Raw genomic sequence first — 22,501 nt, 5'->3', positions numbered from 1 at the left:
GTGGACAAAGATTTGTGGTGCATTCATTCATAGGTTTGAAGATCAAAAGCCAAGTGGTGTTAAAACATTCCAGAGAACTTTAGAGAGGGGAGATTTAGGAAGATATTTATTTAAAGGAAAAAGGAAGAGGTTAGGATAGGACACCGGAGCTGGGATCTGGAGCATCTGAAGGTTTGGCCATCAGGGAAGTGTTTACTTTCCAACCATATGGGAATACCAGAGCTCAGACATCGAGTATTTGAAGGTTTGACCATCAGAGAAGTGTTTACAATCCAACCACATTGGAATACCGGAGCTCGGACATCGAGCATCTGAAGGTTTGGCCATCAGGGAAGTGTATCGAATGCAGGGATGGTCCCATTTTCCTACATTTGGCTCAAATCCCTCAAAATCCTGTATCTGTCCAAATGCCTTTTAAGTCAGAACTGTATCCACTTCTATAGTTTCCTATGGCAGCTCATTGCAGATACGGACTACCTTCAGTGAAAAAGTTGCCCCTAAGGTCCCTTTTAAATCTCTCCCCTCTCACCTTAAGTCTGTGCTCTCTAGCGTTAAAATCCCTCTACCCTGGGAAAAAGACTGTGAGCATTCACTTTATCTCTGCCCCTCATGATCTTGTACACCTCAATAAGGTCCCCCATCAGCCTTCTACGCTCCAAAGATAAAGTCCCAACCTATCCACCCTCTCCCTGTAACTCACGCCCGCAAGCCCAGGTAACATCCCGGTGAATCTCTGCTGCTGCCGTTCACTTTAATCACATCCTTCCTGTAGCTGGGCGACCTGAGCATCTTTCTTATCGGCGAGATTAGAAGAAGTGGATTTTATTTTACTCCGAATTCTACACTGTGAGCCCTTCAATTAGTGAGGATGAAGACACAGTGGAGCTTTGTGTTAGCTCGGCAGCTGGAGAATAGTCCGTGCAGGCTCTGGGAATGGATCAGGGAATGACCCGTTCTATATTCTGATCCCATGTTTCATGCTCGGTTACAGCAACAAACTTCAGACAAAAGGCATGAGAAAGACTTTCCACTGCTGAAGATAAGGGCAGGGATTCACTGTAAAATAATCCTGTCTCCAAAACTGAGCCATTACAAATCAGCATCTTGCAATGCCAACTGTATTCAATAGATCAAAAACGTACTCCAGTCAATGACTCTATTCAGGAAATCTATTCACTGTCATTTCCAGTAGCATGTGGATACCCAAAATAAATGCAAAACTGAAATGAAGTCAACAGTTAATTCAAGTAGGGCAATCCCCTGCCAAATGTTGAGGTGTGCGGCAGGGGAGAGAAGGAGGACAACGCTTAAACTCATTTCAAACCTCCAGTTCCACTTCATCAATTCTCATCAAACTGGTCATAGGTTACTAAAGTTATGCAGCACAGCCACAGGCCCTTCAGCCCAACCTGTCCATGCTAACCAAGATGCCAATTTAAACTAGTCCAATTTGCCTGGATTTGAGCCATATCCTAAAACTTTTCTATTCATGTACTTATTTAAATATCTTTTAAACATTGTAATTGTACCTGCCTCTATAGCCTTTTCCCCTATTGCTCGTTCCATAAACCCATCACTTTATGTGGAAAACTTGCTTCTCACATCACTATTACACCTTTCCCCATCCACCTTAAATCCCAAGTCCTCTAATATGAGACTCCCCTACTCTGGATAAAAGGCTGTGACCATCCATCTAATCTACACCCCTCTTTAAAGACACCCCTCGGCCTCCTACACTCCAGGGAAAACAGTCCCAGCCTATCCAATCTCTCATGTAGGAAAGAACAGCAGATGCTGGTTTAAATCGAAGATAGACACAAAATGCTGGAGTAATTCAGGCAGCATCTCTGGAGAGAAGGAATGGGTGGTGTTTCAGGTCGAGACCAATATTCAGATTGAAGTCTGAAGAAGGGTGTCAACCCATTCCTTCTCTCCAGCCTCTCCCTATAATGCAAGCACTTCCGTTTAGCTAACATCCTGGTGAATCTTTCCAATGTGATGACATCATTATATTGTCAGAGGTTATGGGGAGAAGGCTGGAGAATGGGGTTAGGAGGGAGAGATAGATCAGCCCCAAATGAATGGTGGAGTAGACTTGATCGGCCGAATGGCCTAATTCTGCTCCTATCACTTATGATCATTCCTATTGCTGGGTGACCAGAAGCACACACGGTAATCCAAGTGCTGCCTTAGCAATAATTTGTGTATGACAGTTGGAGTAAATGTCCTAATACAGTGGCTGAACAACTGCCAAGGAGATGACACCACTCGCCGTTCAGCACCTCCTTCTCCATGCTCCCCCCTCCAAGCACCCCTGTAGCCCAGCTTGCTGCCGGCAGATCACGAGGCCCAGTGGCAGGCGAAACTCCGTCACTCTGACCACCTGTGGCAACCGCCACTGTCCAAAGCAAGTCTCACTCTTTATATTTCTTGTACTCAAGCATTTAAAACCAGGTCAATTGGATTTAAGTAAATCAAATCTATTAAAACAATTAGTTTAATTAAACTACACTAAACCACTATGAATTAAGAAGGGTCCTGACCTGAAACGTCACCTATCCATGTTCTCCACAGATGCTGCCTGACCCGCTGAGTTACTCCAGCACTCTGTGAAACATCACCTATCCATGTTCTCCACAGATGCTGCCTGACCCGCTGTTACTCCAGCACTTTGTGTGTTTCTTTTGTACAGCACCACCTGTGTGTATGGAGTTTGTACGTTCTCTCTGTGCCTGCAGGAGTTTTCTCTGGATGTTACGGCTTCCTCCCACATCCCAATGACATACAGGTTTGAAGGTTACTTGGCTTTTGTAAAATTGCCCCTAGTGTGCAGGATAGAACTTGTGTAAGATGACTGGGCGGTGCGGATTGGTGGGCTGAAGGGCCTGTGTCCAAGCTGTATCTCTAAAGTACACACCTGCAGGTCCTTGTGACCACAAATTAATTGTTTCACTTTTGTTCTGCTTTTGTCCCCAGCTCAATCAAAGCTGGGTGTGTCTCTGATTTGCACATTGCATGGTGTGGTGGGAGGGGAACCAGGGTCCCACAGAAGTCTGCAGGCATCAGAGTCGACGCTGCTCTGATGTATCTCCCTCTGTCCAACAGCGCCATCCAGTGTTCAAGCATAGCATCCAACGCGGTGAGAACGGGTGGAAGCCAGCAGTCAAAGGAATCAGATTAAAGTCCGACAAACACAAATTAAAGGGCCTGTCCCACTTGGGCAACATTTGCATGTCATTTCGCAACAGCCTAAAATTAGGTTGGCGCGTCGTGACGCATGGTGAGGCATGCAGTGACACGCTGTGCTTCCCTGCAGCCCCAGGTGTCTCATCATGTCGTGCGCCATGTCACACGCTGACGTATACTGTCCTGTGGGTGATGCCCGGTTAGGGTTAGGGTTGAGGTTAGGGACCACAGGTGGGGTGTAAAATATTCTTCCTTCAATGCATGGATTTTAAACATTAATATATTAAAATTAATACAATAAAATCAATTGTGCAAATGAAAAGATGTCCGAGTCGTTCAGTTTTATTTATAGATGTATTGGTCCGCTTCCAGATCCGTTCACCGTCTCTTTTCACAGGGATGGATTCAGTGAGTGTCGACAACTCCCCTCTCCCGTCCCCATTCCTCCTTCTCCACTCCACCCTACCCTTCTCCCCTCCTGTCTCCCCCCTGCTTCCCTTCCCCCCTCTTCCTCCCTTCTCCCCGCTCCACTCTACTCCCCCTTACCCACTACACCCCCCTCCCCACATCCCCTTCTCCCCCTCCCTCCCTTCTCCCATTCTCCACCTCACCCCCCCCTTTCCCTGACGCCCCCCAATTTGTGGACCCAGCCTGTGACCAGTGATCCCAGCCTGCGACCAGTGATCCCCTGCACACTATCCCACACACGCTACGGAAGATAAGACACAAAATACTGGAGTAACTTAGCGAGTCAGGCAACATCTCTGGAGAAAATAGGTTACGTTTCAGGTTGAGAGTTCCACCAGCATTTTGTGTCTGTCTTCGGTGTAAACCAGCATCTGCAGTTCCTTCCTCCTCTCACAGCACAGAAACAGGCCCCACAGCCTCGCTCCCACTTGCCAACCAAGATGTCCCGTTTAAGCTTGTCCCATTTCCCGCAATTGGTCCATATCCTTTCTTATCCCTGTACCTGTCCAAGCTACCTCCTCAGGCAGCTCATTCTATATATACCCACAACCTCCTAGTGAAAAAATTGCACCTCGTGTTTCTACTAAATCTTTCTCCCCTCGCCTCTCTCTGAAACCTCTCTCCCTCTCCCTCTCTGAAACCTCCCTCTCTCTCTGAAACCTCCCTCTCTCTCTGAAACCTCTCTCCCTCTGAAACCCACAAAGATCTGACTGGCGCTGACAATGGCTGCCACAGTGGACTGCTCCTTGTTGTTTTGTATGGTTGTTTGTTTGTATATTTTGTGAAAACCCCACACAGATCACTTTCATGAGAGATGTACTTATTAACATGACATCTGGTACCTCCAAACATCGTTCCAGATTTCTCTCACTCGCTGGATTGTTTGGACATACTCGTCGGCAGGGTTGTGGCTGCATTCAAGGTCTTGGTTACGTTGGACCTGTGTTCAAGGTCTTGTTTACATACCGCCAATAGATCAGTGGATGACGCAGTCAACCTATGCCTGCATTTCATCCGCCAGCAGCTAGACCACCAGGGGACCTATGCAAGGATTTTGTTTGTTGATTTTAGCTCTGCATTCAACACCATTGTGCCAGAGCTACTACACTCCAAACTCTCTCAGTTGACTATGCCTGAACCCCTCTGTCAGTGGATCACCAACTTCCTGACGGACAGGACGCAGCATGTGAGGCTGGGAAAGCACCTCAGACCCACTGACACTCAGCATTGGAGCACCGCAAGGCTGCGTACTCTCCCCTCTCCTCTACTCTACTCTCTCTACACCAACGACTGCACCTCCGCAGACTCCTCTGTCAAGCTTCTCAAGTTTGCGGACGACACAACACTGATTGACTAATCCAGGATGGGGAGGAATCAGCCGACAGGCAGGAAGTGATACAGCTGGTGTCCGGGTGCCATCACAACAACATGGAGCTTAATGCTCTTAAGACGGTGGAATTGATTGTAAACTTTAGGGGAGCTTTCCCTCCGCTCCCCTCACTCACCATCAACAACACCAGAGTCACAGACCAAAACTGAACACAATACTCCAGAAACAGAATAGAAGCAAATCATGTGTGGGAAGGAACTGTAGATAATGCAGTTTCAAGTTTCAAATAAAACATCCATAATCTTAGAACATTGTTATCACTGATATGAATTTTACTTTTTATTTAAGATTCAAGTAGTTTTTAAATTTTCAATTCTCCATCATTAGAGCGGGTTGAGGGGACATTATATGGGTATGATTTAGAGGTCATAGATTTGAGGTAAGAAGGGGTAAGTTTTATGATGTGCAAGGCAGGTTTTTTTTACTCAAAGGGTGGTGGGTGCCTGGAACACACTGGCTGTGGTGGTATTTGAGGCTGAGACGATAGTGGTGTTTAACAGGCTTTTACTTGGATACACGGGGAATACCGCCGTGAGGTGCAGTGGGGTGGAACAATGGGGACTTGGCGGGGGGGGGGGGGGAAGGGGTAAGGGGCAACTGGCGGGGGATTTGTAACTTTGTAAGTGCCCTTCATGGGTGACTATTGCATATTGTGGCAAGATTTGCAAGCAAAGTATTTCACTGTGACTTGTCACACATTTTCATTCATTCATAGATGGACATGAATTATGCGCTGGTGGAGGTTAGTGCAGGCATCATCTCTGGAGAACATGGATTGGTGCAGAAGGGTCTCAACCTGAAACAACACTCATCCATGCTCTCCACAGATGCTGCCTGACCCATGTACCTTCTGAAGAGTCCACCAGGGACTATACCGGAAAGATGGACAATTTTTATACGGGACAATTTTTACATTTATCAAGCCAAATAACCTACAAACCTGTAGGTCTTTGGAATGTGGGAGGAAACCGAAGGTCTCAGAGAAAACCCACGCATGTCACGGAGAGAAGGTAAAAACTCCGCACAGACAGTACCTGTAATCGGGTTCGATCCCAGGTCTCTAGTGCTGCATTTTGCCGTAAGGCAGCAACTCTACCGCGACCCGCTGTTACTCCAGCACTGTGTCCTTTTTGTGTAAACCAGCATCTGCAGTTCCTTGTGTCAAACATTAGTTTCCCTCCAACCTGGCATCAGGTTGAGCAGGGACCCTGTGGGCCGAAGGGCCTATTGCTGTGTCGGGTACCTGGCAGTGGAAGGCGGCGGCTCGCAGCTGCTCCCGGACCAGCGGCTCCCCCAGCCGCCTGCTGGCGGGGTCGGTGACCAAGTGAAGGTGGAGCTGCTCCCCGTCCCGCAGCTCTGCCCGCTCCACCATCGAGCGCACGGCCACGGCCAGCCTGGCCCGGAGAGCGGGGTTCGTGTCCGCCTTGGTCAGCATCATCAGGACGTGTAGCTGCTGGGCCCCGGGCCCCAGGCTGACCCCGACCCCGGGCTGCAGGGACCCGACCCCCGGCCTCAGACTGACCCCGACCCCCGGCTCCTGGGCCCCGGCTCCCTGCCGGACTGGGCCCCTGTCAGTGGGTCTGCCCCCGCCCGCCCGGCCCAGCTTGATGCGGCGGCTGTTGCTGGAGAAGCTGTGGCGCTCCGAGCCCAGGTAGTAGAAGGCGCAGACGGCCAGCGCGGCAGCGCACAGGAGCGCGGCCTGGGCCGAGCGCGGTGGCCACAGCGGCCTCGGCACACACGGCGCCATCGCCCGCCTGGGCAAAGGGGACGGGGCCTCGGGGACCAAAGATTATAGAGCTTTGTCGGGGACCGCGCCAACAGTCCCCGCCCCTCCCGACCCGCTTAGGGGCAGTGACCAAAGTGACCCCGCCCGGTCAATCACCGCCCGCGGCCCCGCCCACACACACACAGCGCCCCCTCCCGCCCACACACACACAGCGCCCCCTCCCGCCACACACACACACCGCAGCCCTCCCCCCACACACACACACACACACACAGCGCCCCCTCCCGCCCACACACATACACACAGCGCCCCCTCCCGCCCGGTCAATCACCGCCCGCGGCCCCGCCCACACACACCACAGCGCCCCCCTCCCGCCCGGTCACCGCAGCGCCCCCTCCCGCCCACACACACACACACACGCTCTGGCCCCGCCCACACACACACACAGCGCCCCCTCCCGCCCACACACACACACACAGCGCCCCCTCCCGCCCGGTCACCGCAGCGCCCCCTCCCGCCCACACACACACACACACACAGCGCCCCCTCCCGCCCCACACACACACACAGCGCCCCCTCCCGCCCACACACACACACAGCGCCCCCTCCCGCCCACACACACACACAGCGCCCCCCCCCCGCCTACACACACACGCCCCTCCCGCCTACTACACACACAGCGCCCCCTCCCGCCTACACACCGCAGCGCCCCCTCCCGCCTACACACACACAGCGCGCCCCCTCCCGCCCGGTCACCGTAGCGCCCCCTCCCGCCCACACACACACACAGCGCCCCTCCCCCGCCTACACACACACACACACAGCGCCCCCTCCCGCCCAGTCACCACCAAAGATCTTATAGCGAAGCTCTAAGATCTTTGGTCACCACAGCGCCCCTCCCGTCCGCCCACACACAGCGCCCCCTCCCGCCCACACACACACACAGTCCCGCCCACACACACACACAGCGCCCCCTCCCGCCCAGTCACCACAGCGCCCCCTCCCGCCCACACACACACACACAGCGCCCCCTCCCGCCCACACACAGCGCCCCCTCCCGCCCAGTCTTCCTCCCATCAGTCCCAGCAGGCCAGGCAGCATCTATGGAGATAGACACACAATGCTGGAGTAACAGCGGGCCGGGCAACATCAATGTAGAGATCCCTTCTTTCCAGAAACGTCACCCATCCCTTCTCTCCAGAGATGCCGCAGAGTTACTCCAGCATTTTGTATCTCTCTCCACCTATAACTTAAGATAAACACAAAAAGCTGGAGTAAGTCAGCGGGAGAGACACATCTCTGGAGAGAATGGGTGACGTTTCGGGTCAAGACCCTTCTTCAGACTCCTATACCTATAACTTCCACCAATAACTTGCCTGGCTTTGTCCTACTCCACCTCTTTCAGCTTTCTCCCCACAATTAGCCTGAAGAAGGGTCCCAACCCGAAACAATAGACAATAGGTGCAGGAGTAGGCCATTCGGCCCTTTGAGCCAGCACCGTCATTCAATGTGATCATGGCTGATCATCTCCAAGCAGTACCCCTTTCCTGCCTTCTCATATCCGCCGACTCCGCTATCTTTAAGAGCCCTATCTAGCACTCTTTTGAAAGTATCCAGAGAACCAGCCTCCACCGCCCTCTGCCTCAGAATTCCAGACTCTCAACTCTCTGTGTGAAAAAGCGTTTCCTCACCTCTGTTCTAAATGGAAACATCACCTATGCATCTTCTCCAGAGATGCTGCCTGATCCACTGAACACTTTTTGTCTTTTACTGTAGACAGAAAGCTTTGTAAAACCAGTCTTAAAAATCAGATTTATACTTCACAGCACATGTTTAATTTCTCTACCACTTCATTTGCCTCAATTCCCCTTTCAAATTATTACTGTTCCGCAACCAAAAAAAACAAAGTGATACCGCGCTAGACCAATTTCAAAACATGTGTTTAAGAAGGAACTGCTTCTAGATGCTGGAAAATCGAAGGAAGACAAAAATGCTGTAGAAACTCAGTGGGTGAGGCAGCATCTATGGAGCGAAGGAAATAGGCAATGTTTTGGGTCGAGACCCTTCCTCAGACTGATGTGAGGTTAGGGGGGGGGGGGGGGGGGGGGGGGAAGAAGAAAGGAAGAGGCGGAGACAGTGGGCTGAGAGAGAGCTGAGAAGGGAAGGAATAAGTAGGGACTACCTGATATTGGAGAAGTCAATGTTCATACTGCTGGGGTATAAACTACCCAAGCAAAATATGAGGTTCTGCTCCTCCAATTTACTGTGGTCCTCACTCTGGCCATGGAGGGGGCCCAAAACATGTGTAATCAGCATCAGTAATACAGTAGACTTCTGGCAGTTTTGAAAACCTAATGCATATTTAATTTTTGTTCATGGAATGTAAACTCATACAAGTTTCCAGGGAACTTTTATACAACAGTTCTATAATGTGAATAAAATATTCCATACAGAAAGGTTTATACAATATATGCAATTACATAAGGATGATAAATAGATCGAATACATTTTCAAACTTCTGGGGGTATATTTGTTTGTGGAGGCAAATGGATCCATCAAGTACGTACAGTACTGATTACTGGTCTAAAATTGCCGATGCTTCAGCCTCTCAAAGGACAAATCACATTTGAAACTGAAATATAAGACTATAACTGCTCAACTGCTTTGGAGCTTATGGTATACTTCATAAGTTGTCATTACATTCTCATTAACCTTTTACTGATATATTTAAACTCTTTTGTACAAATGTACTAACTCAAAACCCACAGCTAAAGCAAAACAGAAAAAGTATTTTATCAATCCCTGGGCACAGACATATATTGGTATATATTTACACAAGTTCAAGAGCAAAATACATTGGACATATAAGGTTTAAAAATGTAATGCAGCATAAATGCTGTTGACATTTGAAAAATCTGTAACTTTGATTTGTTTTTTGTTGCTTAAGGATATGGAATTAACCTGGTTGATCTTTGATGCAATGTTGATTTTTAAAGTTGCCACCATCTAATTTAAGTGTTGGTAAATAAAATCTGTTAAGAATATAGATTTATTTGAATTTGAATGCCCATGTACTGAAGATGTTCTGAACACTGGCAAAGAAGTCAGTAACACTTGCTTCATCTTGTGAGTGGTGGTACAGATCGTGTTTCAACTTAGACAACTGACTTGCTTGCCATTTGTATTTGAATAACACAAAATGTAAAATAGGATAGTGTGGTGATGATGATGATATAATGCTAAATGTATAAATTAATTCTAATCTCCTCATTTAATTTCCTACTTTAATTTATCTCACCAACTGGATTTCATGTTGGGATGTAAAATAATGTTGCAGGGTATGTAGAGGGTTGACCTGAAAGTCTCGATATATTGCACCAAGTGTGGGTTATAGGTAATGCAGTTCAAAGATATAAAAACCCAACATTTCGTAGGTGGAAAGAATATACAAAGTATAACAAGTATGATAAAATATTTGTTGAAATTGTAGATTAAAAGCATTTTCTATTTTGTAAGAGGAAACAAATGTAATATGTTCCCTGGGCACTGGTTCATTGTCTCACTGCACCACAGCTCCAGCGCTGCAGCACCACCACTGCAGCATCGCAACTCCATCACTGCAGCATCGCAGCTCCACCACTGCAGCACCCACGGCTCCACCGCTGCAACACCCACCACTGCAGCATCACAGCTCCACCATTGCAGCACCCACAGTGCTTTTAAAAGACATAGGGATGGAAGTGCTCTTGCTGCGGTCATGATTTTCTCACCACTCCGCTTCATGGATGGAGAATGATGGACGTATACTTTTGGAAATATTTTTGTCCGAACATTTTTTTCACATACAAGACTTCAATTCACTTGAACTTCCATTCCATTTGCACGTTTCCCAGTGGTGGAACATCACAAAAGATTATTAACTTTAACTCAAGTTTGACAAAATCAACAGCACATAGGTGGCATGTTTGCATAGACAGCAACATCCGAATAAAACTAGCTGTGTGGAAATATATAGGCCAAGGTTCCTTCATTTACAGCTCTTTAAAACGTTAACATTCATTTTTGGTGTGTATATATATATATATTGTATTGATAAATATGCTTCCATACGATTGCATCAAAAGAATGACTGCAGTTCTCTCAAGAAATGCAGTAAAAGGTTAATCAGCCTCTGATCTCCGCTGGAAACGGTTTAATCTTTCGGGGTTATGAGAGGCCATATGGGAAAAGTCTCTGAAAATATCCTGGTAGGTTGCATCACCTGCAATAGTAAAAGTTGAGTGTTATTGCAGAAATATAATGAGGCAATAGAGTTACCCATGTACTAACGAATGGTTACATATGTTACTATTATGTTTAATGCTGGAGGAGGCTGCTGAGCTCAGGATACCCGTGCTGGAGCTGTGTCATCATTCCTGCTCTCTGACCACAGACCCCGAGATTCTTGCTCGTCGCTTCTGCACCACATCCCCGTCCTTCCAGCTCCTTGCTCCTAGATTATAAACCTGCAGCGTGAAAGTCTCACCTCCTCTTAAAGCTGTTCCTCTGGTTAATAATCCCACCATCCACTGGAAACATCGTTCCCGTTTTACTGGTCACTCTGCTTATAATTTTGCCCCGTGAATTGACGTTTTTGTTTGATTCTGTGGTCAGAGAGCTGTACAGCACGGTGAGAGGATAGTCCAACACAAGCAAGAACTCATCTACACACGCTTTCCAAGACAGACTCCTTTAGCATGCAATATCCTCTGTGACGCACTGTAATATGTTAACTAAGCCCCCCCCCCCCTTGATATGATCAGATATTCTATGTCATAACATCTCACCTTGATGGCACTGATTTTAATTGAACTGAATTGAACGATGCAACACAGGCACAGGACCTCCGGCCCACCCAGGCCACACCAACCATTGTTCACATATTTCCATATTATCCCACTTTCTCATCCACTCCGTACCCACTGGGGCCAAGTAACCTACAAACTTGTATGTCTTTGGGATGTGGGAGGAAATTGGAGCACCCAGAGGAAACCCATAGGGTCACAGGGAGAACATGCAAACACCACACAGACAGCACCCGAGGTCAGGATCAAACCTGGGACTCTTGGGCTGTGAGGCAGCAGCTCTACCCGCTGCACCAACGTGACTTCATTTGGATTTGATCCTACTCTGCAAGACTTTGCCAGTGGCTTTCCAACAGTAGTTTCTCCCACATGGACATTTTCTTTCAGTCTCCCCTCACTCTCTCTCTCTCTCTCTATCTCTTTCTCACCACCAACTACCAGTGAGGCATGAAAAACATTGCTCCTTGCTTCAGCTGTTGACACATTTCCAAAGCTCCATGGCCGAGCCTCTTCTCAAATCAACGGTCTACCCACAACTCGTTGATTGGTTTTTACTGCCATAAATTATCCTGCTCTCTCCTTTATATGCCGTTTCCATCTTCCTTTTGTTTACAATATAGAACAGAACAGTACACACACACCCTTCTGCATCCAATGTCAGTGCAGAACATGATGCCATGAAAAACTAATCACCTCTGTCTGCATGTGATCCATACCCCTCCATTCCGTGTGCCCGTCTAAAAGCCTCTTCAATGTAGCACCATCCCTGGGCAGTAATTTCCCATTCTCCCTACTGCTCATTGCCCTCTCTGCTCTGAAACATGTTTAGTTAATTTGGTTTAAACGCTGCTGTAGACATTTCCTCTGTTAAACATTTTGGTCAGTTGTAGCAGCTACAATGGAGTCAGAGGTGGAAGAGGGGCGACGTTTTCAAATAGTACCCATATCTGCCCACCCCCCCCCCCACACAGCCACAGTTAGAATAAACAACTGCACACCATCCAGCTAACGTGCTCACAGAAGCTGCTGGGAACTCCCAGCAGGTCAGGCTGCTGTGCCAATAAAACAGAATTAATGTTTCAGTTCAGAGACCCTTCCTCAGAACTGAAGATGAAAGCAGCTCACACAGTCTATTCCCCATGGTCACCTCGGTTTTACCCCACAGACCCCCCCCCCCCCACAGCCCCCCTGCAGGTTTATGAGCCGCTTCTGCCTCCTTTACCGTTCTGATGAAGAATTAACTCCAACCTGAAGCACGGGCCACCTCCCTTCCCACAGATGCCGCCAGACCTGCTGAGCACTTCCAGTATTGTTCATGTCCATGAAGATGCTCACATGACACGCAATGGAAAAATTAAATACTAGTCAAGTACTAGCTGCCAAATCTCTGTTGATGCAGTGCATTTAATCAAATAGCAAACATTGACTTGCATTACAAAGTTCATCAGTATAGGTTTGGAATGGGTGCTGTGACCCAGCAGTTAGTAAGGCAGGCAACAACCAATGATTCGTCATTCTCTTAAAAACAAACATTACCAAGGGAAAATAGAGTCATGCATCTTGTGGTAACAAGAGTGGTGAAAGAAAAATGGGATGTCTTGATGCATTCCATCAACAATGATGTTTGAACAAAATTTGTCACCACTCACGTGAAAAGGGAACTTATAAACTGCAAAGTGTCAACAAATTTAGGTCAATATGAACATGAAAAGAAAGACAAACAAGAATTTATGGAAATGGCAAATGACTGAGTGAGAATATTGGGAGAACAAGGAATGTGCGTGCACACATGCCACCTTGAGAAAGTGCTACTGTACCTGCATGAATCTCACAGCAGCAACATCAAAGGAAGAGTGCAAGAATCAGGAGACATTATAATAGGACACCTTCACCTGCAACATTTCCAGATTATTATCTCAATATCTTCATTTTCATTTTGAGAAGATTATTTTCCCTCTTGCTTTACCTCTAAATACAGACCCATTCACGTGTCTGTGCAGAAAGCAGCAACCTAGCCTGAACAGTGCCCACTGGCAGGACCAATGTAGTGGCAGAGCATCAAAGCTTCACCTCACCACTTCATGTGTTCATGTTGGTACATTTCCCCAAATCTACAACCGTTAAATCTACAATGCAACAGTACTTAACACTTAATAATCCAGGGCAGACAATCCATTTCATCCATTTTCTCTTTCCTCCTTTCCTTTTGTGCACCAACATTTACTAATTTTTCCACATTTAAATATGTATTCAATGTTACATTAAAATACAGATTGCAGAGAACTGAGGGCCAACGTTTCTCATGGCATTCCACCTGCAACATGCTTAACATACTTAATCAGCAGTGTGCCTCGAACTAACTCTGGGGTGGAAGATTGCAACCTTCTCGTGGTCCACCCTGTTTCAACGAATGCAATCAACCTGGCGTGCACAATCAAATAAGGTAAAATAGAAACAAGTTGTCCTACAACTTTGGGCTGTGCACACCATATGCAAGAAGAAGAAGTAGAAACTAACACTATGGGCAAGAAGCAAATAGTATGGAACACTAACACGCTATGGGCAAGAAGCAAATAGAGAACAGTTCAGTAAAACTAAAATCCAATAAACTCCTCAGGATGTGAATGTATACTGCACCCAGGATCATCTTTTCAAGATCTTCAAGAGATCTGTCAACACTTCTTTGCTTGACCCCTCAATCATACAGTGTCCTTATGTTAGGAAACAGTCAAGGATGAAAAGAAGAACTGGCCAAAGTGTTTAAATAGGATCCCACAAATGAATGTTTCAGACAAACCCCAAGCTGATATTTCAGCCCTCATGCATATTGTATGAGATACAGCTCATTACATTGTCAACCAAGATTCATTTACCATTTTCAAACTGGTATCACATGTTCAACAAATCTCATGTTCCTAATGTACTAAACTAATTATAATGCTATGCCACAGATTTCAAAAACAATTCCTTTGGAATTTCAACACTGCACACGTGCAAATTGAACTAGGTTCAGAAAGATCAATCCTATGCGTAAAGGACTGAGGAGCAACTGCAGTGTACAGAAATGCAGGAGTGAAGGGTTTAAGTTAGGCCAATCGCTTCAGTGTTTGTTAATTCTCCCATACAAACATCTATCTATATATCTATCTAATTAAAAGTCTCATCTTGACCACTTCCTGTCTGCGCTGTATATTGATTTTAGAAAGATCGCTGCCATACATCACTATGATTTTTGGCCATCTTACTCACAGTCATCCTCCACTGAGCAGGCCCCCGAGAATTTTTCCCATCAATGAAAAATAAAAAAGTTATGAGTGTTTAAAAAACCTAGAGATCCTCTCGCCTGTCAATCACCACGATGAAGGTAACGCCCCTTCCAGGGGGGCAGGACTATAAAACCCCGGATGCCTGGACGTGACTCAGTCATTCTGCAAGAACACGAGGGAGAGGCCACGACTCTCATTCTAAGCTGTGAATCAGCTGAACTGTGAGTCTGCAAAGTACTGGCAATAAATGATTTGTTAGCCCTTAATGACAATGCCATGAGTTGTTTGGCCTGCTGCCATGCCTGTGCTTGAAACTGCAATGCTTTATTAGGTCCGACTGTGTTTGGAAGGAATAAATGCTTTATTAGGTACGACTGTGTTTGGTTCAAAAGCTCATTTTGTGACTTCCGCTTAGTGGACAGGTTGCGCTGATTGCGTAATTTCCAGTAAGTGCAGAGGTCACGCTGATTTCAGAAGTCCCAAAGTGGAGAGGCCACACTCAGCCGTATGAGTAGTCAAGAAAGTTTCCTGCCATATATATGGTGTGTGTGTGTGTGTGTTTGAGTGTGTGAGAGTGTGAGAGTGTGAGAGTGTGAGAGTGTGAGAGTGTGAGAGTGTGAGAGTGTGTGTGTGTGTGTGTGTGTGTGTGTGTGTGTGTGTGTGTGTGTGTGTGTGTGTGTGTGTGTGTGTGTGTGTGTGTTAGTGAGAGTGGTCTCAGTGACTGAGCTGCCAGCCCAAGAATCCATTCAGCCCACGATGTCCATATTAGCCCTCTGGAAACCAGTCCATTCGGCTCACAACACCATGCTAGCACTCCAGAAAGCCCCCCCCGCCTCCCCCACTGGCCAGCAATATTGGAATTGGTGGAGAGGTGGAATATTGCGTTGGGGGAACAGCCCTCCCATGTGAAGCTGGGACCCAATGGGTCCCACTTAGTCTAGTATATTACTAAAACTCTCATCTTGTTTGTTTGTGAGTCTGTCTGTCCGTGTGTCTCTCTGTGTGTTTACGTGCATTGTTATGATCTGAATTACGTCAAAACGGTACACGATAGCACTACAATTTTAGGCCCACCTTACTCACCATTGTCTGTGTGTGGTGTATCAAGCTTTGTTCAGATTGATGTTACATTTTACAAGTTATTCACGTTTTAACTACAAAATCCCACTTTGCATTATTTCTTCCATCTGCACTGGCAGTTAGCAGCTATGACGTTACTATGGATCTCATTTACATAAACCCCCACGCAGTGCAATGAGAGATTTATTACATTGTTGTAAAGATAGGGAGATAGGGGGAGAGGACCAGGGTTGGGAGGCGAGAGGGGTTATGGAGGGAGGGAGTGACTGAGGGTAGGGGAAAGAAGGGAAAGGCGAGGGAGGGAGTGGAGGAGGAGAGGGGATAGAACAAGGGGAGGGGGAAGGCGTGTTGGGCGATGAGGGTAAATGAGCCGCGCCTGTGCAGTTGGGGGCTATGGGTGAGTGGTGGAATATTGTGTTGGGGGAACGGGTGAGTGGTGGAATATTGCGTTGGGGGAACGGGGCCCAACGGGTCCCACTTAGTCTAGTAAACATTAAAATTGTAGTGTTATTGGCTTAATTTAATTTTTTTCCTACAAGTAACTTTCCCAATTGATGGAGATTAATTTATCTTAAATATTATATGTTAAAAAATTCAACAAATATGGGTGCCAACATGGATGAGTAAATTGGGTCCTGCTTTTAACCAGAGTTATGTCACCAGGTAGACACAAAATGCTGGAGTAACAGCAGGTAAGGCAACATCTCTGGAGAGGAGGAATGGGTGACGTTTCAGTCTGAAGAAGGGTCTCGACTCGAAACGTCACCCATTCCTTCTCTCCAGAGATGCTGCCTGTCCCCGTTGAGTTACTCCACATTTCGTGTTTACCTTCGATTTAAACCAGCTTCTGCAGTTCTTTCCACACGTTATGTCACCAGCACCCACTAAGTTGAGATAATTTTGGAGTTCTGCTTTTGCATGAATATACAGCTCTGCAAATCATTTATATACATTTAGATCAATATTTAACTCAAGCAGAAGCAAAGTCACAATTGTTAGCACATTATAAATCAAGAATTTAGATGTAATCCAATATTACCTACAAGTTTGAACATAAGCACACTTTCCTTCATTTGAACCTATGGCTTAAAGATGCAATTGACAAGAAGCAGATTTGATCATATGTCAAGATTTGTAAGAATAAAATTGTGCAGCTATCATGTGGCTACTTTATATTACACTTTGAAGATCACAGCTCCATATTAAGAAGTTAAAAGGTAGACACTGAAAGAAAATACTGATCATGTTATGCAGTTGAACAAGTCCACAAAGATAACAGGCTAAGTTAGAATAATCATTCAAGAAGTAAACAAGGCCAAAGTTTATATTTTGAGAATCAGTTTGAAAATCAAAACTGGATGGATAAGAGCAGTCTAGGTAGATTACGTGAACACACAAACTAAAGATTCCAGTAATTATTGGGTCTTCTGCAACAGGTTGAATGGATTCTCCACAGTCAGCTGGTGCCCGATTGAAATTAACAATAGCATTGTGCAGAATGTCTGAGATATGCCATTATTAAAAATGAAATTGCGCCGCATTTGGATAGCAGTAACAGGATGGGTCCGAGTCAGTATGGATTTACGAAGGGAAAATCATGCTTGACTAATCTTCTGGGATTTTTTGAGGATGTAACAAGTAAAATGAACAAGGGAGAGCCAGTGGATGTAGTGTACCTGGACTTTCAGAAAGCCTTTGATACAGGAGATTAGTGGGCAAAATTAGAGCACATGGTATTGGGGATAGAGTGCTGACATGGATGGAAAATTGTTTGGCAGACAGGAAACAAAGAGTAGGGATTAACAGGTCCCTTTCAGAATGGCAGGCAGTGAATAGTGGAGTACCGCAAGGCTTGGTGCTGGGACCGCAGCTATTTACAATATACATGAATGATTTAGATGAAGGTGTTAAAAGTAACATTAGCAAATTTGCAGATGACACAAAGCTGGGTGGCTGTATGAACTGTGAAGAGGATGCTATGAGGATGCAGGGTGCCTTGGACAGGTTGGGTGAGAGGGCAGATGCATGGCAGATGCAGTTTAATGTGGATAAATGTGAGGTTATCCACTTTGGTGGCAAGAACAGGAAGGCAGATTATTATATGAATGGTGTCAAGTTAGGAAAGGGGGAAGTACGATGAGACCTGGGTGTCCTTGTACATCAGTCACTGAAAGTAAGCATGCAGCTACAGCAGGCAGTGAAGAAAGCTAATGGCATGTCGGCCATCATAACGAGAGGAATTAAGTATAGGACTTCTGCAGTTGTGCAGGGCCCTGGTGAGACCACACCTGGAGTATTGTGTGCAGGTTTGGTCTCCCAATTTGAGGGAGGACATTATTGCTATTGAAGCAGAGCAGCGTAGGTTCATGAGGTTAATTCCTGGGATGGCAGGACTGTCATATGATGAAAGAATGGACGACTGGGCTTGCAGTCACTGGAATTTAGAAGGATGACAAGAACCAGCGTCCACAGTTTAAGAATAAGGGGTAGGCCATTTAGAACTGAGATGATGAAAAACCTTTTCACACAGAGTTGTGAATTTGTGGAATTCTCTGCCTCAGAAGGCAGTGGAGGCTAATTCACCAAATACATTCAAGAGAGAGTTAGATTTAGCTCTTAAGGCTAATGGAATCAAGGGATATGGAAAGGCAGGAACGGGGCACTGATTGTGGATGATCAGCCATGATCACATTGAATGGCGGTGCTGGCTGGAAGGGCCAAATGGACTCCTCCTGCACCTATTGTCTATGTATCGATGGAGCCCAATGCCATTCAGATCAGCACCGTTTTCAGACTTTAAATCTGGACTAAAACTATCCTATGGGAACTTTGAGCAAGAGGATTCAGGCTACAATTTATTTCCCCAAATATTGTTGGAAACACAAGGGTTTAAATTATGAACTCAGGAGATACATCAGGTATTTTAACTGCTAAACTTGCTTCAACATTGGAATGTTCATTCAAGTCGACCTTGACATTAGCAACTGCATTTCTTTTATCGCAATGCTACATTTAAAGTGCACGACAGTTCATACAAGGTATATACAAAAATATCTCATTGCAATCCCAGATTGAGAACACAAAAAGGCACACATATACATTCAAAAGTATACTTGCAAATATAGACCAATAATAAAGTAATGAAATGAAACGGATACATTTGCTAGCACCAATTTGGCTCTTATGATGTACAATTCAAACCGAACTACAAGGTTGGTGCAGGATGTGGTCTATATGGCTTTGGCTTTTAACATCATCATTTATCCTGCGGTTTCTTTTACTTTTGGTCTTTATAAATCACTGAGCAAGTATCATAATCAAGTTATGATTATCAGCCATACATTGAATATATGAAATCATAACTGCCAATGCAATGTTTTCTAACATTTCATCACATTTTTATATTTATGCAATAATCATAGAGTAATGAAGAGATCCAGCACAAGGGCAGGCCCTTCATCCCACATCACCCACCCAGCAACACGAACACTACACCACACATTATTATATTCCCTGCTCTTGAAGTATTAAAAACTTAAAATGTCACTCTTGTGCCTTATTCATTTCTAATTAAAAGTGTAAATATTAAAGAGACCACACCTGGAGTATTGTGTGCAGTTTTGGTCCCCTAATATGAGGAAGGACACTCTTGCTATTGAGGGAGTGCAGCATTGGTTTACAAGGTTAATTCCCAGGATGGTGTGACTATCCTATGCTGAGAGAATGGAGCAGCTGGGCTTGTACGCTCTGGAGTTTATAAGGATGAGAGGGTATCTCATTGAAACATATAAGATTGTTAAGGGTTTGGACATGCTAGAGGCAGGAAACATGTTCCCGATGTTGGGGGAGTCCAGAACCAGGGGCCACAGTTTAAGAATAAGGAGTAAGCCATTTAGAACGGAGACGAGGAAGCACTTTTTCTCACAGAGTGGTGAGTCTGTGGAATTCTCTGCCTCAGAGGGCAGTGGAGGCAGGTTCTCTGGATGCTTTCAAGGGAGAGCTAGATGGGGCTCTTAAAAATAGCGGAGTCAGGGGATATGGGGAGAAGGCAGGAACTGATTGGGGATGATCAGCCATGATCACATTGAATGGCGGTGCTGGCTCGAAGGGCCGAATGGCCTACTCCTGCACCTATTGTCTATTGACCAACAGAAATCCAAATTAAACTACCTGCACAAAGTGAAATGTGTTTATAAAAGCTTGACATTTGGAGAAAGAATATTTTCACACTGAATTAACAAAAAACTCCACACACTAAAACCATCAAGATACAACAGCAAGAATATTTGTATCTTATTGTCTTTCTCAGCAATATTAAAAGTAACAGGAAAAATTACCATATATTCCACTTGCATTGCATTTGAAAGAAATGTTAAAATTAAACATTTCTTATGTTAATTTTTTCTCTGTGCACTGGAATAATTTAGCTGTCTAAACTTTGCGGCCCAGTGCAGTTGTATGTTTGAGTGTGCGTGTTGTGGCAGTGTGACTGACCATGAACAGCCAACAGTGAGTTGTGACTTCTGCCCAACAGTGGAAGGGACTGTTGACCAGGATGAGGCGGGTCTTTGAAACTTAACGAATAGTGAAAGGCCTGCATAGAGTGGATGTGGAGAGGATGTTTCCACTAGTGGGAGAGTCTAGGACCAGAGGGCACAGCCTCAGAATTAGAGGGCCTTCCTTTAGGAAGGAGATGAGGAGGAATTTCTTTGGAGAGTAGTGAATCTGCGGAATTCTTTGCCACTGACGGCTGTGGAGGCAAAGTCATTGGGTATTTTTTTAAGGCAGAGATAGATAGATTCTTGATCAGTGCGGGTGTCAGGGATTATGGGGAGAAGGCAGGAGAATGGGGTTGAGAGGGAGAGATAGATCAGCCATGATTGAATGGCGGAGTAGACTCAATGGGCCGAATGGCCTAATTCTGCTCTGTTGACATGATGACCATTGCTGACTGAAGGCTGTGGAGCTGGTGAGCACGTGCTGCAGCACAGTCTCCCAGCAACAGGATCAACGCAGTCTTTTATACTGATGCAAATAAACATTGATAACCTTTTCCAATCAAGGAAGCAAGTTGTGCTAAAGTACAAAAAGTAAAAAATAAAATCACGAGGAACTGATGCAGCTAAGAATGGCCAAATGGACTAATGAGGACAAAAGGTTAATTTTAGGGGGTGTACTGTATTCTAGTCTATGGACTAAAAAAGAAAAGTCAGTCATAATTCCAGCCCCTGGTTTGTTCTCCAGTGATTTACTTTTGCAAAGTGCAAGGGGATGGATATCAATCAACAACAGGACCAGAACTGGCGACTAGACAACCCCGTTGTAGTATCATAGTCATATAGCATGGAAACAGGCCCTTCGGCCCAACGGTCATGCTAACCAAGATGTCCCACCTATGATGGTCCCATTTGCCCGCATGTGGTTCATTTCCCTCTAAACCTTTCCTATCCATGTATCTATCCAAGTGCCTTTAGAGTGTTGTGATTGGAGTTGATTGCCTTTGCATTGGTTTACGTCAGAAGGGGGGTGTGGGCAGGGTGAGGGGGCTGCCAGGCCTATTCCTCGGCAGCAGAGGTTTGTATCACTGAGTGGGGCTGTGAGAGCGAGACTAGTCAGATGTACCCCGGGAACCAGGCACACAACCCCTCTCCTGCAACCTCCTACTTTCACCGTTTCAAAACAAACTCATGACTCAAGGCAATTATAGGCTCTCATATTTTCAAAACTATTATTAAAAATTTAATGAGCAATGAAAATATCATCAGGAACTATTCCGGAAAATATCACTTTGCAAATACTGGTTGAAACTTGTGAGGTGCATGATTTAGATTAGCCAAATCATGTTGGCGTGCACATTCTTCCTGATTAAAAGATTCTCCATTTGAGATTGAGCTGGTCAAAGCATTGGTCCTTTGATCGCCAAATCACCTGTCAAATCACATGGCCACCAACCTTCCCCCCCCCGTCCAGACAACTGACGTCTATATAACCATTTAAAATCCACATCATACGAATCCACATCATACGATTCAAGAATCCTCCAGCTGCAAGCTAATAAATTCCTGTATGCACTTTTTATATTGCATCTCGGTGTGACTGTTACTGGAATAATGACCTGACTGCCCGATGCCCTCAGATTCTCGCATCTCATCATTCATCTTGGCCAGGCGCAACCTGTGAAAACAATACATCAACTTGCTCAGTAAACTAACAAAGTCATCAAAGATCAAAAACACCGACTATATGTTTTGTAACTACGTATCCTTCTGGGTATTATGACATAAAAGTGAAAAGCAGAGAAACAAGCCCTTCAGCCACCTTGTCCACGCCGACCAGGTTGGCATAGAAAATAGAGACATAGAAAATAGGTGCAGGAGTAGGCCATTTGGCCCTTCCAGCCAGCACAGCTATTCAATATGATCATGGCTGATCATCCAAAATCAGTACCCCGTTCCTGCTTTTTCCCCATATCCCTTGATTCCCTTAGCCCGAAGAGCTAAATCTAACTCTCTCTTGAAAACATCCAGTGCCTTCTGTGGCA

General features: G+C 45.8%; 2 protein-coding genes across 5 annotated transcripts in view; both read right to left on the bottom strand.

Moving 5' to 3' along the window:
• xxylt1 (xyloside xylosyltransferase 1) overlaps window positions 1-6,883 on the bottom strand; it is a 55,437-nt gene extending 48,554 nt beyond the window's left edge. The window contains exon 1 of the mRNA XM_055646212.1: window positions 6,288-6,883. Coding sequence (XP_055502187.1) covers window positions 6,288-6,791 — 504 coding nt within the window. The 5' untranslated portion in view covers window positions 6,792-6,883. The remainder of the gene's footprint in view (window positions 1-6,287) is intronic.
• A 2,225-nt stretch (window positions 6,884-9,108) lies between these two features.
• The window catches only part of LOC129703610 (arf-GAP with coiled-coil, ANK repeat and PH domain-containing protein 2-like), a 99,096-nt gene continuing 85,703 nt past the window's right edge, over window positions 9,109-22,501 (bottom strand). For 2 of the 4 annotated variants that reach the window (XR_008724593.1, XR_008724594.1), the window contains 2 exons: window positions 13,432-22,134; window positions 9,109-11,031 (listed from right to left, as the gene is read on the bottom strand). Coding sequence is in view for 2 of the 4 variants with exons in the window: in XM_055646210.1 (XP_055502185.1) it covers window positions 10,931-11,031; window positions 22,076-22,134 (160 nt within the window). In the remaining 2 variants the exon portion in view is untranslated. The remainder of the gene's footprint in view (window positions 11,032-13,431; window positions 22,135-22,501) is intronic. The other 2 variants (XM_055646210.1, XM_055646211.1) reach the window with 1 other exon arrangement.

The sequence above is a fragment of the Leucoraja erinacea genome, chromosome 14, assembly GCF_028641065.1.
Source record: "Leucoraja erinacea ecotype New England chromosome 14, Leri_hhj_1, whole genome shotgun sequence".
NCBI lineage: Eukaryota > Metazoa > Chordata > Chondrichthyes > Rajiformes > Rajidae > Leucoraja > Leucoraja erinaceus.
The sequence above is the reverse complement of the archived record's forward strand: the minus strand, read 5'-3'. Positions and strand labels throughout refer to the sequence as shown.